Here is a 16585-nt window from a genome sequence, read left to right on the forward strand (position 1 = left end):
CAAAGCCTTATTACTTTACTCACATCTTATATTTTATTTCTTATAATGGCTAATGAAAGAAAAAAGTAATTGCAGCACCCAACTTTTTTAAGACAGCAACTGTAACTAAAATGCTAACCTACTCCATAAAACAGGGACTCCCCCCACATGGCCATGGTAGGTATTTAAGTTTTCCAAACCCAGTAACAACTAATAATTTTTATTACTTATCAAACGTACAAAAAATTATTAGATTTTGTTGTCTTCCATAGTTGAAAAAGTCTACAAATGATACATTTTCTCTAGGTACATGATTCATTGACTCAAGCCAGAATATGGCTACTAAGATACGTACAATTACGATTCTCAGATTGGAGTCTGGCTACTTCTGGGGGTTATTTGGTGGTGTGCCATGGGATACTGCCAATGACATGGTAAATAGGCTCCATCTTTCCAGACAGCAATGTTTACTTGAGTCTAAGGAATCACACACTTATTTTTCAAAAATGTTAAATGAAATTTTTTTCCCCAAATGAAGTAGATAGAAAGCCCCAATATATAAAACAAGTTTTATGAAACTGCACTGGCAGTAATATTGGCTGATGGGAGTTCTCCCTCCACATACACCCTGGGGGTGCATGGCCCCTTCCCTCCTGGCATACCCTGGGGAAATGCTTGGCACACCAAGCCTCACTGCCCTCCAATCTCAATCAGACACTGGGCGTCCTGCCCAGGACCCAGAAAAGTCTACAGGGAAGTCCAAGAGCCACCAACACTGTGCTAATCCTGCTTGCTCTTTCTTCAGGTAAATAACAGTCAGAGGTAACACAGTTGGTCTTTTATGTGCTGAAGTCCAGCTCTTTAAATCTAAACTTCTTTGGCTTTTCAGTCCTTTTGGATGCAAGAAATTTCAACAAATTAATACTTCTGCTTATGTTAATGTAGCGCTCAGATCCTGTAGCATGTCCATTTTTAGATCACAGTAAACAGTGATATACCTTCCCAAACTGTAGGAAAGGGCTGAATGTTCTCAAACAGCATCCTGACCCTAATCTGGTTTCTGACTATTCTGCTTCTTTTCCTTCTTTGTATATTCTTCTAGTCGAAGAAGCCACTTTGCCCAGTACTGGGAACAGAGCTCAGCATCCATGAAATGTGGGTGGGCAGGGGATCCATCTTTGTAGGCCACTACAATTAAGCCACACTGAACCTAGGAAGAAACACAGGGCAATTACAGTATTTCTACAGTAAGACCAGAGTTCAGATTCATTTTCTTCTTACTCCAGGGCAAACTCAGAACAAAACAATCTATAGTAAAATCTCCTAACTCAGTTTATACGATAGGTTGATGAAAGATGGCACTAGGGCACATAAGAACACAAAGACGACAATTAAGACATTGAAGAATGGACTGTGATCACTAAGGAACTATTAACAACAACAAGAAGCCCAGGAAGAGGAGGGGGGAAGGACTTTTTAAAGTGGTAGAAGGAGAAGGAACAGATTAAGCAGTAGGATACAAACAGAGCAGAAGTTATAAGGAGTTAAGTAGCTATAAAAAATCATTCAGCAAAGCTTTAAGTAAGTAGAGGCTCAGTGTCCTGACCTGAAAGCTATAGTTGGCATCATGGTTTATGGCACCAACGTATGCCACAACTTGCAGTGGGTTGTCAAATGTATTTCGGATAAAAGGTTTTGGTTTCTCTGATGTCTTCCAATCAATCACACACAGCTTGCCCCTAAAGAGAAACCAAAGGAAGTCTTTGTACATAATAATTCAAACTGAGGTTAACCCTATTCTTACATGGTTTACTACCTGTCACCCAATGACTGTTGCTTCTATTCTCCACGATCCAAAAACACAGCTCCCCTGAGCTTTACTCCTTAGGACTAGAAAGGTGTGATGTTCTCTTTCCTGTGAGCCCTTTAGTCAGGTCAGTAATGAGCCTGTCAGGGGTGTGACAGAAAATGTTTCCTGAAGTGCACTGATGAGAGCTTCAGGTGCAGGCACACATGGGAGTGCTGGGAAACAACTTTTCCGAAGTTCAAGTTTCTAAACTTTGTCGAAATTCCTTTGGCTCTCCACAGCCTCCTTTCCTTTAACAGCTGACAGGGGAACAGAAACTACATTTCTCATTATCTTAGTTGATTTTGCTTCAAATGTCTATCAGAATGAACCACAACAGACGAGTAGCAAAGTTCCTATCATGAAGGACTATACATCATGGAGCCTCAGAAATTCTCTTGCTCAGAAACCAAAGCTGGGGTTCACATCCATCAGCATTTAATAGTCATCACCTATATGCAGAAATACAAATAAGGAGACCTGGTGCATGCCCTAAAAGTTTACACACAGGGTAGGGAGTCTTACTGTTAGGGATATTGGGAAAATAAAATTCCTGCCACTTTTTTAAGTCAAATTACCAGTGCATTCCTTCCCACTCCCCCCATCCTGGTGGGATTTTATACTTCCCAACTGCAGATATCAAAACGATCATAGGGCGAGTGGACTAATAACTAGTGACTCTCAAAGGGCTCTATCTATTCAATCTGCTTTTCATGACTTCAATTTCAAAATTAGCAGTTTAGAGGGAGATTTTGTACAAAGTATGTAAGTTACCTACCTGTCACCATAACTTTAGAGTTACAACTTATGCAAGTGAATATCAGTCTAGAGTAGCACTGTCTAAAAGAAATAAAATGCGAGCTACATGTAATTTTAAATTTCTAGTAGCCACATCAAAAAAAAAAATGAAAAAGAAACAGGTGAAGTTTTAATATTTTATTTAGCCCAACACATCCAAAATATTATCACTTCAACATATAATCAATATAAAAACGTATTTAAAGGGATATTTTATGTTCTTTTTTTGTACTAAGTCCTTGAAATCTACTTTGTATATTTACAGCATACCTCAGTTTGGACTGGCCACATTCAAGTGCTTAATGGCTGTATGTGACTAGTCGCTACTCTACTGGACAGTGCAGATCTAGAGGTAATTTTTTTATAATTGTTTTGTAATATCACAAAGTTTGACAATCTATGCAAATGAAGAGAGGGCTTGAGTAACCCCAGGGACTAGCATTCCCAGTTCTCTTCCTTGAATAAATCAAAATAAACATTTCTAAAATAAAGAGTTCTGCCATGGACCACTGTTTCTAGCAACACACTAGTAACTTGTAGAACTTAATAATGTGAAAAAAAATCTTAATAGTATAAACCCAAATTAAAACTGCAAAAGGACTGTTCACAATTAGCTCTTAAACAAATGAGAAGATGCTCAACCTAATTTACATGAAATGCAGACTGGAATTACAACATACAATGTTATTAAAATTATTAAATTGTGTTATTAAAGGTGTGCAAAAATAAGGACACTCATATCTGTGATAATTTAAAATGTACATACTCTTTGATCCCACAATTTCCCTTTTAGGTATGTAGCAGAGAGCAATGGTTTGATATCCTAGGTTCAAGTGACAAGCGCCTGGAAATTTAAGAAGTATTCATGTCTAGACCTACTTCAGATCAATTGAATTTATCCAAACTGCGTGTCACCCACCAAAACAAACAAATGAACCTGGGCACCTGCCTAGAGAAACTCTCACAATAGTGTACAAAGAGACATGTTCATTGCTACAGTTCGTAACTGTGAAAAACTAGAAATCTGTCTATTACAGAAATCTAGAGTCTATTTAGGGCTTGGATGGTAAATTGTGGTTAATTTTGTTCAATATTAGCTCTTAGCATGGTAGCAGCTACGCACATATTCCTGGAGCAGCTTACACACAGCTTATGGCAGTCAGAATGGACAAAAAGCATCCAGTCCTCCAAATATCAGGGATCTGTGCTCTATCACTGTTTCTGACCACAGAGGTGTAGACAAAGAGGAGGATGGCCATTTTTGTTGCCTCTCCCCCTACTGTTGCAAGCCCTTCTTCCTCTGGCTGAAGTGACTTCCAGGGGATTTAAAAGGCTGGCACCATTTCACCCCCCTGCCCCTACTTCATTTTTCTCTTTTGGAAGTCAAACACTAAAGACTATCACATCCAAAAGCAACTGCACATTTGGAGAGAATGAGAAAATGACTGTGCATGTCCAGGGAAAGGCACTGGCTCAGAAAAGAGCTGAGAAGATCTTAAGTTTACACCTTAGGGTTGACTTCTGGCACAGAGATAGCCTACAATAAAAATCCCAAAACAATATACAAAACCCAGCAAACCTCGGGGGTACAGAGAGACGATGATTTCCAGTGTTACCACAATATCAGATTCAAATGTCCAGTTTTCAACAAAAAATCACAAGGCATACAAAGAAACAGGAAAGCATGGCTCATTCAAAGGAAAAAAGTAAATCAACAGAAACTGTCCCTGAAAACGTGATAGCATATGTCCTAGACAAAGGCTTTTTTAGTTTTAAAGATGCTCAACAATCTCAATAAAGGTAAATACATGGGCAATTATAAAAGCTAGTATTATTGGAACAATGGTTTGTAACTCCACTTTTTTGTTCCTATGTGATTTAAAAGAGTAATACTTTTAAAAAGTTAGTCTAAAAGCTAGTATTAATGTAACTTTGGTTTGTATTTCCATTTGTTTTCTACGTAATTTAAGAAACTAATGCATCTAAAAAATCATTAGTTTATGTTTTGGGGCACATAATATATAAACACATAATTTTGTGACATCAACAACTGAAAGGGATGGGGACGGAGCTATCGAAGGAGCAGAGTTCGTGAATGTTATTGAAGTTAAGCTGGTATAAATTCAAATTAGAGTGTTACAACTAGCATGTTAAATGTAATTCTTGTGGTCATCACAAGAAAAATAGCTATAGAATATACAAAAAAAATGAGGAAGGAATTGAAACATTTCACTACAAAAAAATGAACAAAACACTGTAAAATGCAGGAAATGCGAGAGAAAAAATCTATAAGGCATACAGAAAACAAAGAGAAAAATGACAGAAGTCCCTTCTTATATCAGTAATTACTTTAAATGTAAATGGGTTAAACTTGCCAATCAAAAGACAGAGACTGGCAGAATGCATAAAAATACATGATCCAACCATAAGCTCTCCACAAGAGACTCACTGTATATCCAAAGATGCAAATAGATTGAAGGTGAAAGGATATAAATAGATATTCCACGCAAACAGTAACCAAAAGAGAGTAGGGGTGGCTCTAATAGCAGACAAATTAGACTTTAAATCAAAAAAGGTGACAAGAGACAAAGAAAGACATCCTATATTAATAAAAGTTTCAACACAGCAAGAAGATAGAACAATCATGAACATTTATGCACCAAATAACAGATCGCAAGATATATGAAGCAAAAATTGACAAAATTGATGGGGGAAATATAGTTCTACAATAATAGTTGGAGACTTTAATACACCATTCTCAGTAATGGATAGAACAACCAGACAGAAGTAAGGAAACAGAAGACTTCAAACAACGCCATAAACTAACTAGATCTACTAGACATATACAGAACACTACCCAATAACAGGATGCAGACCTTCTCAAGCGCACATAGGACATTTTCCAGGACAAACCATACGTTAGGCCACAAATTAAAAAGATGGATATCATACAAAGTATCTTCTCTGCATAATGGGATGAAATTAGAAATCAATAACAGAAGTAAAACTGGAAAATAACAAAACTGTGGAAATCACATTCTTAAACAACCAAAACAGAAATCACAAGGGAAATTAGAAAATACTTAGAGACAAATGAAAAGAAACACACAATGTACCAAAACTTATGGGACACAGTGAAAGCAGTGTTAAGGAGGAAATTTATAGCTATAAACGCTTACACTAAAAAACAAGAAAGAATCAAATCAATAACATAACCTTATAACTTAAGGAACTAGAAAATGAAGACGCAAAGCCAAAGATTGCAGAAGGAAGAAAATAAAAAAAATTAGAGCAGAGACAAAATAAATAGAAAACAGAAAAGCCAATGAAACCAAAAGTTGGTTCTCTGAAAAGATCAACAAAATTGACAAACCTTTAGCTGGACTGACTTAGAAAAAAGAGGGAAGATTCAAATTATGAAAATCAGAAACGAATTTGGAACAAACTACTGATTCTACTGAAGAAAAAACAAAAGGTATGGGGTTGGGGGGTACCCAGCCCCATGGTCAAGTGGTTAAGTTTGCGTGCTCCGCTTGGGCAGCCCGGGGTTTTGCCGGTTTGGATCCTAGGCATGGACCTAGCACTGCTCATCAGACCATGCTGGGGCAGTGTCCCACATGCCACAACTAGAAGGACCCACAACTAAAAATATACAACTATGTACCAGGGGGCTTTGGGGAGAAGAAAGAAAAATAAAATCTTTAAAAAAAAGAGGGTAAGAGAATATCATGAAAAATTGTATGCCAAAAAGGTGGATAACGTAGATGAAATGGACAAATTCCTAGAAACACAAAACCTACCAGGACTAAACCAGGAATAAATAGAATATCTGACTACATCCATAATTAGCAAGGAAATTGAATCAGTAATCAAATGAAAGCCCTGAACCTGATGGCTTTACTGGTGAATTCTATCAAACATTCAAAGAAGAACTATTATCAACTCCTCTAAAACTTTTCCAAAAAGGGCATAAAATAAGGAACTCTTCCTAACTCATTCTATGAATCCAGCATTACCTTGATACCAAAGTCAGACAAAGACACTACAAGAAAATAAAACCACAGAGCAACATCCCTTATGAACACTGATGCAAAAATCCTCAACAAAATATTAGCAAGCCAAATTCAGCAGCATATTAAAAGGATTATACACTATGACCAAGTGGGATTTATTCCTGGAATGCAAGGATGGTTCAACACACAAAAATCAATCAATGTAATATACTATATTAATAGAATGAAGAAAACTACATAATTATCTCAATTGATGCAGAGAAAGCATTCAACAAAATTAAATACCCTTTAATGATAAAAACACTCAACAAACTAGGAAGAGAAAGAAACTACCTCAACAAAATAAAAGCCATATATGAAAAACCCACAGTGAACATCAGTCTCAATAGTGAAAGAGTGGAAGGTTTTCTTCTAAGATCAGCAACAAGGCAAGGCTGTCTGCTTTCAAAGCCACTTCTATTCAACAGAGTACCAGATGTTCTAGCCAGAGCAATTGGGCAAGAGAAAGAAATAAAACACATGCAAATTGGAAAGGAAGAAGTAAAATTATCTCTGTTCACGCATGATATGATTTTACATGTTGAAAACCCGAAAGAATAAAAAAAAAACTGGTAGAACTAATAAATGAATCCAGAAAAGTAGCAAGATATAAAGTCAACACATGAAAATCAACTTCATTTCTATACATGAATATCAAGCAACCTGAAAAGGAAATTACAAAAACAATTTCATTTATAATTCCATCAAAATAATAAAATACTTGAGAATTAACTTAAGCAAGGAAGTGAAAGACACCTACAATGAAAACTACAAATCACTGTTGAAAGAAATTAAAGACATAAATAAATGGAAATGGAAACACATTCCATGTACATAAATTGGAAGATTTAACTGTTGCAATGTTCATACTACCCAAAGCAATCTATAAATTTAATGCAATCACTATGACAATCCCAGTGACATTTTCTGCAAAAACAGAAAAACCCATCCTAAAATCCATATGGAATCTCAAGGAACTCCAAATAGCCAAAACAATCTTAAAAAAGAACAAAGCTGGAGGATTCACACTTGCTGATTTCAAAACTTACTACAAAGCTACAGTAATTAAAATAGTGTGATAGTAGCATAAAGACAGACATATAGACCAATGAAACAAAATAGAGAGCCCTGAAGTAAACCCTCGTGTTGAAGCAGAGTGCGCCAACTTGACCACTGGCCATAGGGCCAGCCCCACGAAAAGGCAGTCTTTCCAACAAATGGCCAATAAGCACATGAAATGATGCTCAACACCACTAATCATTAGGGAAATGCAAATCAAAACTACAATGAGATATCACTTCACACCCATTAGGATGGCTACTATCAAAGCAACAGAAAATAACAAGTGTTAAAAAGGAGTGGCCGAGTGGTTAAGTTTGCGTGCTCTGCTTCAGGGCCCAGGGTTTCGCTGGTTCGGATCCTGGGCATGGCATGGCACCACTCATCAAGCCATGCTGAGGCGGCGTCCTGCACACCACAACTACAAGGATTCACAACTAAAAATACACAACTATGTACCAAGGGACTTTGGGGAGAAAAAGGAAAAATAAAATCTTAAAAAAAAAAAAAAAGATGTGGAAAAATTGGAACCCTTGTACACCATTGGTGGGAATATAAAATGGTATAGCTCCTGTGGAATATAGTATGGCAGTTCCTAAACAACTTAAAAATAGAATTACCATATGAACCAGCCATTCCACTTTTGACTATACATCCAAAAAAACTGAAAGCAAGAGCCTGAAGAGGTATTTGTATACCCAGGTTTATAATAGCATTATTCATGACTAAAACATGAAAACAATCCAAGTGGCCATTGACGGATGAATAGATAAGCAAAATTCAGTACATACATATGATGGAATATTAATGAGCCTAAAAAAAATTCTGACATATGCTACAACATAGATGAAGCTTGAGGACATTATGCTGAATGAAATAGGACAGTGACAAAAAGACAAATACTGTATCATTCCACTTATATGAAGTACTTAAGAGTAGTCAAATTCATAGAAACAGAAAGTAGAATGAAAGGTTGCCAGGCGCTGGAAGTAGGGGGGAATAGAAGGGGTTCCTAGTTCATGGGTACAGAGTTTCAGTTTTATAAGATGAAAAGTGTCCTGGAGATGGATAGTGATGCTTAGACAACATTATGAATGTATTTAATACCACTGAACTGTATACTTAAAAATGGTGAATTTTATGGTAAATTTTACGTCATGTGTATTTCACCACATTAAAAATATATTTTTTTTAAAGAGTAGGGGTGGGAGATTTACTTCTAGTAGCTTAAATTAACCAAGTCTATATATTACCCATTAAAAACTCTTTTTAAATTTCTAAAACCTTAGTTTCAAAAATGTGCAATGTTCATATTCTCAATGTTAATGCTCTTAACCTAAAGAGCAAAAAAACCAAATAAACAGCAGTACTGTGGACATATTTTATAATCCCTATGAAAAGTGTTGGGTGTCAGTAACTTCTTGTAGGCCTTAGGTATAAGTGATTGTATGTCTCCCTTGGATAATCTAAAGTGGAGCCAAAAATAGAAATTTCTAGGCACACATGGCTCTTCTTGGATATGAGGTACCTATGGCAGAAAACTGTTAGGTAGTCTAAACACAGTTTCCAGACTAATAAATATTCTGTCAATTTTTTAAAAATTTAAATTTTAACTAGAGTTCCAAGGGTTAAACTCACAGACTTTCCCCCTAATTCTGTTGTATTGCTCACATTCTCTTTTTGGAATAGGGGTATCTACAGGTTATATCTACCCTTGGAATTTGGAGTAAGTGGGAAAAACAGTAACACAGCAGCAATTAGAAAACTGTAGGAAGCTTTGGTAAGCTTAAAGTTCCTATCCATATCAAACACTGCCTGGAAGCCAGGAAAAGAATGGATTTTCAGGGCTAACATATCAAGATGCTATTTTTAGGGCAACAGGAAAGAAAGCGCAGGAATTAAATTGGGTCTTATGGCTGGTACCTTGCTTTGAGAAGAAACATGTTGGAAAACAGGCTATCCTAGAGATATTGAAAAATTCTACCTTTTCTCCACCAAACACTGTGATTTTGGAACACAGATTTACAAGGATTACGTGACTCTTCACCCTGTATCTGTCCTTACCTCCAGCCCCGTTCCCAATTCTGTTACTTATCACATAGGTTTTGACCTTTCAGAGGCTGCACCTTGAAGCAGGAGTTAAGAGGAAAAGTAGTGTTTGACAGGCACCATCTGTCCCACCCTGCATTCACTCACTTCTACACTTTGATGGAAACAATCTAATACTTACTGATACTCAGCCACACAGTCCAGCAGACCTACATACTTCAAGGTCTCATGATGAACAGCGCTTTCAACAGCTCGCACTCCACTGACATCTTTCAGAATATGCTGGACACTTTCGATGTAGCCAGACTCAAGGAGATTCTCATCACTCTCTTTTAAGTTTCCCTGGGGTGAAAGTATGCTTTCCAAGGCTTTATGGAATCGTTTTCCTTGTAAAAATATGTCTGAAAGGAAAATCATGGGAAAAGGAAAACCAAACAAAACCAAAGCTAGCACTAAAAAACAAATACTCTAAAAAACTCTGAACAGTAAAACTAAAAATTACATAAAAGTTACCTTTAAGTATCAACCCCTAACACACCACATTTCAAACTCTTGTGAAACCTTGGAATGCACTTTGAAAACCAAAGGGACTAGAATAGTTTAGAAAATAAAAGGGATTAAAATAAAGTATTTCTGGTAGAATTAGGCCAAAACCAGAACTGAAGATCCGGGTGCGATAGAATCCCACCTAGTTTATGGTACAGTGAATTTAAGTATCCATTTTAGTAAGTTAACTGGTTCTAAGAAAGAAATTTAGGGAATTGCACTTTTGTTTATACTTCTTTTTACAACCAAAACTTAACGATGAACATAGGTGGGGGAATCCTTTTACTAAGAGGCCTAGTGACTGGCAAGAAATGAAAATCGAGGCACCTACAAATTAAAAACAAGAAATTAGATCTTGTGGGACTTGAGCACAGGGAACTTGTGATATTCTTCCCCTGCACTATTTTTTAGGGCTAAAACAGCCTAAGACAGTTGCTCTGTTCTGAATTTATCTGCTCATACACTTTTTGAGGGCTAGACAGTGCTGTTAATTTGCCCAAAAGCAAAAAGTTGGGCAGGCAGCCTGGCACACAGTCTATGTTCATTCCACTCTACCACACAGCAGAGTGAGGGGGGCAAACTCAGGGACCATTATTTAGATACACAGAGAAAAAGAGTAGGGGGGTCAGCCCCGTGGCCGAGTGGTTAAGTTCATGTGCTCCACTTCGGCGGCTGAGGGTGTCGCAGGTTCGGATCCTGGGAGCGGACATGGCACTGCCCCTTAGGCCAGGCTGAGGCGGCGTCCCACATACCACAACTAGAATATACAACTATGTACTGGGGGGATTTGGGGAGAAAAAGAAGAAGAAAAAAAAGACTGGCAACAGTTGTTAGCTCAGGTGCCAACCTTTAAAAAAAACAAAAAGGAAAAGAAACAGAGTAGGAAATCTATTTGTTTGGAGACAGACCTACAGAAAACGAGGAAAAGAATCTCATCGAATGAGGTAGTATCAAACCATATTACTACCAAGCAAACAGACAACTCATCTCCCACTGCAGACTTAACTCCTGGGTGGATTCTTCATGTATAAGAGGCAATGACATGGGGATCTAGATTACAGGATCCTTTAGATTGTAAGGCTCAGAACATTAAAAATGATTCAATTTGTCAAAATAAATTTAAAAAGATTCAAGATTTGCAGATACCATCAAGTCAGAGTATTCACTCAATAAATTAAAGGAATGAAAGGTAAAATGTTTTCAAGTCCCAGTATATAACGTCCATTAAAAAAAATCACGAATCTCCAATATTCTGACTGACAGAACTGATAGGATGGATAATATTTTAGGATTTAAAAATCAGTGTAGCAAAAAACTGCAAAAATAAACCCCAGCCCTTTCCACTATGATCAACACTTTCTTATCCTCAGCAATATCCAAGAGGTAAACTGATGCTTGGGAAGCTGACCGAGTGTTTGAGAATGCCAGCACTGGGCACATCTCTATGCCCTGGACTTTGGCAAGACCAGGCAGAAAAAAAATCTATCAGTCTAGTATTTTTAAAACTGCCACTCCTGACTCATTAATCAATTTTGTAGGTTATGAAACGCTCTTTGTCTTTCTTTCTTCTCCTTCCTTTTTTTGGGCCACAACACTAATCTGTAGGTGAGTGCCCCCTTACGGAAAAAAAAACCAAACCATGATTCTGCCTGTTTCTTAAGGTTGATCCTGAGTTAACTGCGAAACACATCAGAGTAGTAATCTAGATCAACAGTTGACTCTGGAAAACAACCATAGTTTTCTCTCTGCCTGGGATAGTGGGGCTAATTCATATTCCAAACAGAAACTCCTCTCCTTTATCAAAGGGGCCACCATTTCTTTATTTTGGGTGAAGAGCTACAGACCTAGGTTCCCACATGTGCCAACAGGTTTCTGCCTTTACGTTTCTTAGAGTCCCACAAGCTGTGACATTCCTGGTTTAAGGAAAATCAAAAGAATTTCTCATGGGGAAATAATGTCCATTCTAAAATCTAGTTGTACAGAGAAAAAACTTAAGCTGTCATTAAAAGATTTTTTTTCATGTTGCTTGTTTAGAAAACAGAATAGTTTGGTGGTTGTCACTAATTAACTATCTTAAGAAGGCAGTTAGACCCCTGCATATACTCCTTGCCCCAAACAGCTGAGGAATGTTATAAGGGGCTAGGGCCTTGACCATTTTTGCCATATCCAGATGCCCTGCCACCTATACAGTTTTTTTCTTTAAAACACATGTGACCAGGTTTAATGTGTTATGCACACACATACAGTTTTTCTAAAGATACTTCAAAATAAGTACATTACTCTTAAAATTAAAAATAAAAGTGCTTGTGTACCACTAGGGGTACAGACACTGCTCTCTGGGAGGCACAGGTTAAGGGATGATCACAGCAAAACAACTTTAACAAAAGACAACTATATAATCCTGATAGGGACGAGCTAATTCACCAACGCCAATGTTTTTCTGTCATCTTGTTTTTGAATGAATCTGTTTTTTTTTTAAATTTTATTTTTTTTCCTTTTTCTCCCCAAAACCCCCCAGTACATAGTTGTATATTCTTCGTTGTGGATCCTTCTAGTTGTGGCATGTGGGACGTTGCCTCAATGTGGTTTGATGAGCAGTGCCATGTCCTCGCCCAGGATTCGAACACAACGAAACACTGGGCCGCCTGCAGCGGAGCGCACGAACTTAACCACTCGGCCACGGGGCCTGCCCCTGAATGAATCTGTTTTAAGGAAGTTATTCTCACTTGTCTAAGAAGTTAGTAAGTTAGGAGTTGAAGGCTAAAGTTTATTTATTCCCAGTTCCTAATCAAGAGCATTTGATTATCTCAATTTACCAAGATCTAGATACAGATCATGTGTTCTGGTTTCTTGTTTACAAGTCAGTCTATGCTGATCAGTAGAGCAAGGCAGTATTTACTAGATTCTGAACAGAATGCTTAGCAAACAACTAGAATTCTATCATCTGGCTATTGACTCTTTTCCATAATCAAAGAAAACAGGCAATTCTAATACTTAAGTTTGTAGTTACAAAATAAATGAATCTTATACATCATTTAGTCAGAGAACTTGATCTCTGTGCTTCAGTTTCATCTGTGAAAGGGGGATGATAGCATCCATGCTTCATGAGGTTGTCATGAGGATTAAGTGACTTAATACACATAAAGTGCTGTTTAATGCTAATTATTGTCATTCGAAAGTAGTTCCTCACTAGTTAAAAGTTAAAAAAAACCCAAAACTCATTCTTTTGACACTGGTGTTCTATACTCTAGAAAACATAGTAAATCATATGGAACCAGGATTGAGGTAATTACTTGAAGTATATTCTGCAAAGCCATCCTCTCCCAGTTCCAGAATCATCCGCTGTTTCCACCTCTCCAAATAGAACAGCTGTTCCGACGTCATGGTCTGCTGAAGGATGCGGGTCACACTTGGAATCACAGTCCTTTGCAGAGGGATTTTCAAAGGGATTGCAGGATCACTTGCGGCGTGTGGGCTCAGCCCCCTCTCCGGACTGAAGAGAGGAAACCAGCTCTGCGGCGCTCCCGCTTCCCCACCGCGCTCTGGGGGCTTCCCCTTACTCACAGGCCCGTAGAGGAGAGCGTCTTCCTCGAACAAGGATTCCGGAGTCTGCGCGCGAGCTCTGGACGACAAGACGGACTGCACTAAATCAGAGTACTTCCCTTGGTCCACGTTTCCGTAAGGATTCACTGTTTTCTTCCGGCCCCACGAGCACGAGGAAGCGGAGAAGGCCGCGCTCGGGGCTGGCTCTGCAGGAGACCCGGGCGAGCGGCTCAGCCGCCTGCAGAGGCTCTGAAAGGCCTTCATCTCCAGATGCTTTTCACTTCCCTCTAGCCCACTTCAGCGCCGAGGGTCTTTTTAATTCGTGTCCCTAGAAAGAGAAAAGTGGTGTTAGATCCCAAACGTGTTGCACCCGCGAATCGTAGAGGTGAAGGCCGCACACGAAGACCGTATGCAGTAAGCTTTCCCGACATGTCCGGGCAAAGCGCTTTCAAAGACAGCCTCTGGGCAATACCAGAAGGACCGCGCTTATTGTTTTTTAAGATCGGCTCTGAGCTAACATCTACCGCCAAACTCTTTCTTTTCTTCTCCCCAAGGCGCCCCCCCCCCCCGCCCCCACAGTTGTATATTCTAGCTGTGGGTCCTTCTGATGAGGATTATTTTAGGCTGGTTACTTTTAAAAAAATGCAGATGAGGAGGCTCTGAGGAGTGGAATTTGCTTGCCCTCTGATGAGACATTTGCATTTGTGAAGGAAGTCTCCCTCTGTGGGGGGGTGTCGCACTCTCTGCACCAGGAGGAAAGGGGGATGACCTTATCTCTGGAAACGCTTCCTGGGGAAGGCAAGGACTTAAGTTGTTTACTGTCTGGTAACCTCAAGTAAGTGACCCCCCCTCAACATTCTCCTTTGTCTTTAGCTGAAGATAATATTTAAGGTGGTGTCTTCTGCCATTTACTTAATCCGGTTTGATTCTTATCTAAAAGTTATAAGACCACCTAATAACAAGACCCCACCTGCACTGATACCATTTTAATGACTTTTTTACATATTCTTTCCTTTGTCTTGTAAAGAGATAACTCACACACCTACACCTTAAATTTAGCCCTACTCTCAACCCGTGTTTGCAGGGGCAGCAGCAGCTCCTCCTGCCAGTGGGTCCTGTCCCCATGCAGCAGCAGCAGCAGCTCTGACTGCCCATGGGTCCTGTCCCCGTGCTATTCCACACTATTCTCTAAATAAAAGAGCACTACTGCCAGACCTTGAGAGTCCAAGAAATCTTTCTTTCGACTCTTCAGCTCACCGACCCGCATCATTTCTAGTTGTAGCATGTGGGACGCCACCACAGCCGGGCCTGACGAGTGGCGCCATGTCCGATCCCGGGATCCCAACCGGGAAACCCGGGGCCCCGCAGCCAAGCGCGCGAACCCAACCACGCGGGCCCTGGACTGGCGCTTAACTGACGAAGAGCAGACAACTTGGGGCAGGCGCCGCAACACTCAACGTGCAGGACAGGACGCATCGGGAGGGAGACAGGGAACAAACGGAAAGCGCGCGCACAGCGGCCATTACGGGCAGTCACCCGTTACCCGCCGACCCCTGAACGCCGGGTTCCGTGCAGGGCATCCCGTGCGGAGACCTCTCCTGCAACCCGCACGCTCTCCGGTGGGTACTACTGTGACCCCATGTAACAGCCGGCGGACCCGAGCTTCGGAAGGGTCACGTCAGGCCCAAGCCAATAAGCGGCGGTCGGCAGGGCCCACCGCCGTGATCCCCAGAAGGCAGCCTCGCGGGCCGCCATGCGTGTGGAACCAAGGTGAGGACAGGACGGCTGTGGCCCCTCGGGTGGGAGTCAGGATTAAGGAAGCGACGGTTTAAAGAGAAGCCCGGCCAACGGCAGGGGTAGGTACCTCAGAAGCCACCACGCTTCGCTTAACTTCCAGAACGACAACACCCTCCCTGGACCTTACTTTCCTTAGTCCCGCGCTTTGGGCTCGTGTTAGGCCCCGCCCCAGAACGGCGGTCCCAGCACGCACTGCGGCGCTCACGCCCCACCCCTAGCTTCTGATCACCTTCATAGACTGGCGATCCTTGGGGAGTCCCTCCCCTCGGGCGGAAGCGCGGGAACTTTCAAATCGCGCCCTTTCGCTCTCGCGAGATCCTATTACGTCACAGATCGCCGCCATCTTGGATTCTGGCTGAGCAATAAATTCCCCCACGCTACCGCGTAGTCTTTCTTGAAACGCTCCTCGCTGGCAGTGTTCGTAGCTCCGCGTCGCCGTGGTGCCCCTGCGGTCGGCGGTTTCCGCGTGGCCCGGAGCGAGGGTAGGCCCCGCGTAGCTTCTTTGCCCGGCTCCAAGATGACGGCCGCGGGGACGGGGGAGGCCGCTCTGGGGGAGCACGTGGCGTGCCGCTCGCCTTTCCCGGGGCTGCTGGGATGGTGGCGGAGTCCCGAGGCCTCCCACCGCCGTCGGGCAGGGAGGCTAGCGGAGGCGGGGCCGCAGCCGCCCCTGACAGGCGCCCTGACGGCGGCCGCGGCCCAGCCTCTTCTTTCCTCGCGCAGCCAGACGGCCCCCGCTCGAGGCCCGCGTCGCCATGGCCGCGGTTCCCGAGTTGCTGCAGCAGCAGGAGGAGGACCGCAGCAAGGTGAGGCCCTCCCCGCCCTCAGGCTCCAGGACAGGCGGTCCCGCACCCCCCATTCCTTCCGCGACCCCGGGGGCTCTGGGGCTGCTCGTGCACCCGCCGGACCCCGAGCGCAG

The 16585-nt window shown here is 41.2% G+C and overlaps 2 protein-coding genes across 5 annotated transcripts in view; one reads left to right on the forward strand and one right to left on the reverse strand.

Moving 5' to 3' along the window:
• Positions 1–16037, reverse strand: MGME1 (mitochondrial genome maintenance exonuclease 1). 4 transcript variants are annotated; one of them, XM_070485527.1, is made up of 6 exons: positions 15737–15855; positions 13894–14200; positions 13623–13716; positions 9965–10184; positions 1586–1718; positions 13–1189 (listed from the first exon to the last, which is right to left on the reverse strand). In XM_070485527.1, the coding sequence occupies exons 2-6, from the start codon at positions 14134–14136 to the stop codon at positions 1028–1030; spliced, it is 852 nt and encodes a 283-aa protein (XP_070341628.1). In that variant the 5' UTR covers positions 14137–14200; positions 15737–15855; the 3' UTR covers positions 13–1027. The 4 variants fall into 4 exon arrangements, with proteins under 4 accessions (XP_044604776.1, XP_044604777.1, XP_044604778.1 ...); XM_044748841.2 differs by having other exon boundaries at positions 1–1189; positions 13623–14200; positions 15737–15868; XM_044748842.2 differs by lacking the exon at positions 15737–15855 and adding an exon at positions 15899–16037 and having other exon boundaries at positions 12–1189; positions 13623–14200.
• SNX5 (sorting nexin 5) overlaps positions 16011–16585 on the forward strand; it is a 25014-nt gene continuing 24439 nt past the window's right edge. Inside the window, exons 1-2 of the mRNA XM_014838943.3 lie at positions 16011–16151; positions 16390–16472. Coding sequence (XP_014694429.1) covers positions 16422–16472 — 51 coding nt within the window. The 5' untranslated portion in view covers positions 16011–16151; positions 16390–16421. The remainder of the gene's footprint in view (positions 16152–16389; positions 16473–16585) is intronic.

Source organism: Equus asinus, chromosome 15 (genome assembly GCF_041296235.1).
Source record: "Equus asinus isolate D_3611 breed Donkey chromosome 15, EquAss-T2T_v2, whole genome shotgun sequence".
NCBI lineage: Eukaryota > Metazoa > Chordata > Mammalia > Perissodactyla > Equidae > Equus > Equus asinus.

Bases quoted from the DNA above. Each gene is read 5' to 3' on its own strand.
- MGME1 (XM_044748841.2), bottom strand. From the start codon at position 14,136: ATGAAGGCCTTTCAGAGCCTCTGCAGGCGGCTGAGCCGCTCGCCCGGG. The intron at 10,185-13,622 runs GTAATTACCTCA...TTTTCCTTTCAG, and splicing joins CTTTGCAGAATATACTTCAA to ACATATTTTTACAAGGAAAA. The intron at 1,190-1,585 runs GTCAGGACACTG...GTTTCTTCCTAG, and splicing joins ATGCCAACTATAGCTTTCAG to GTTCAGTGTGGCTTAATTGT.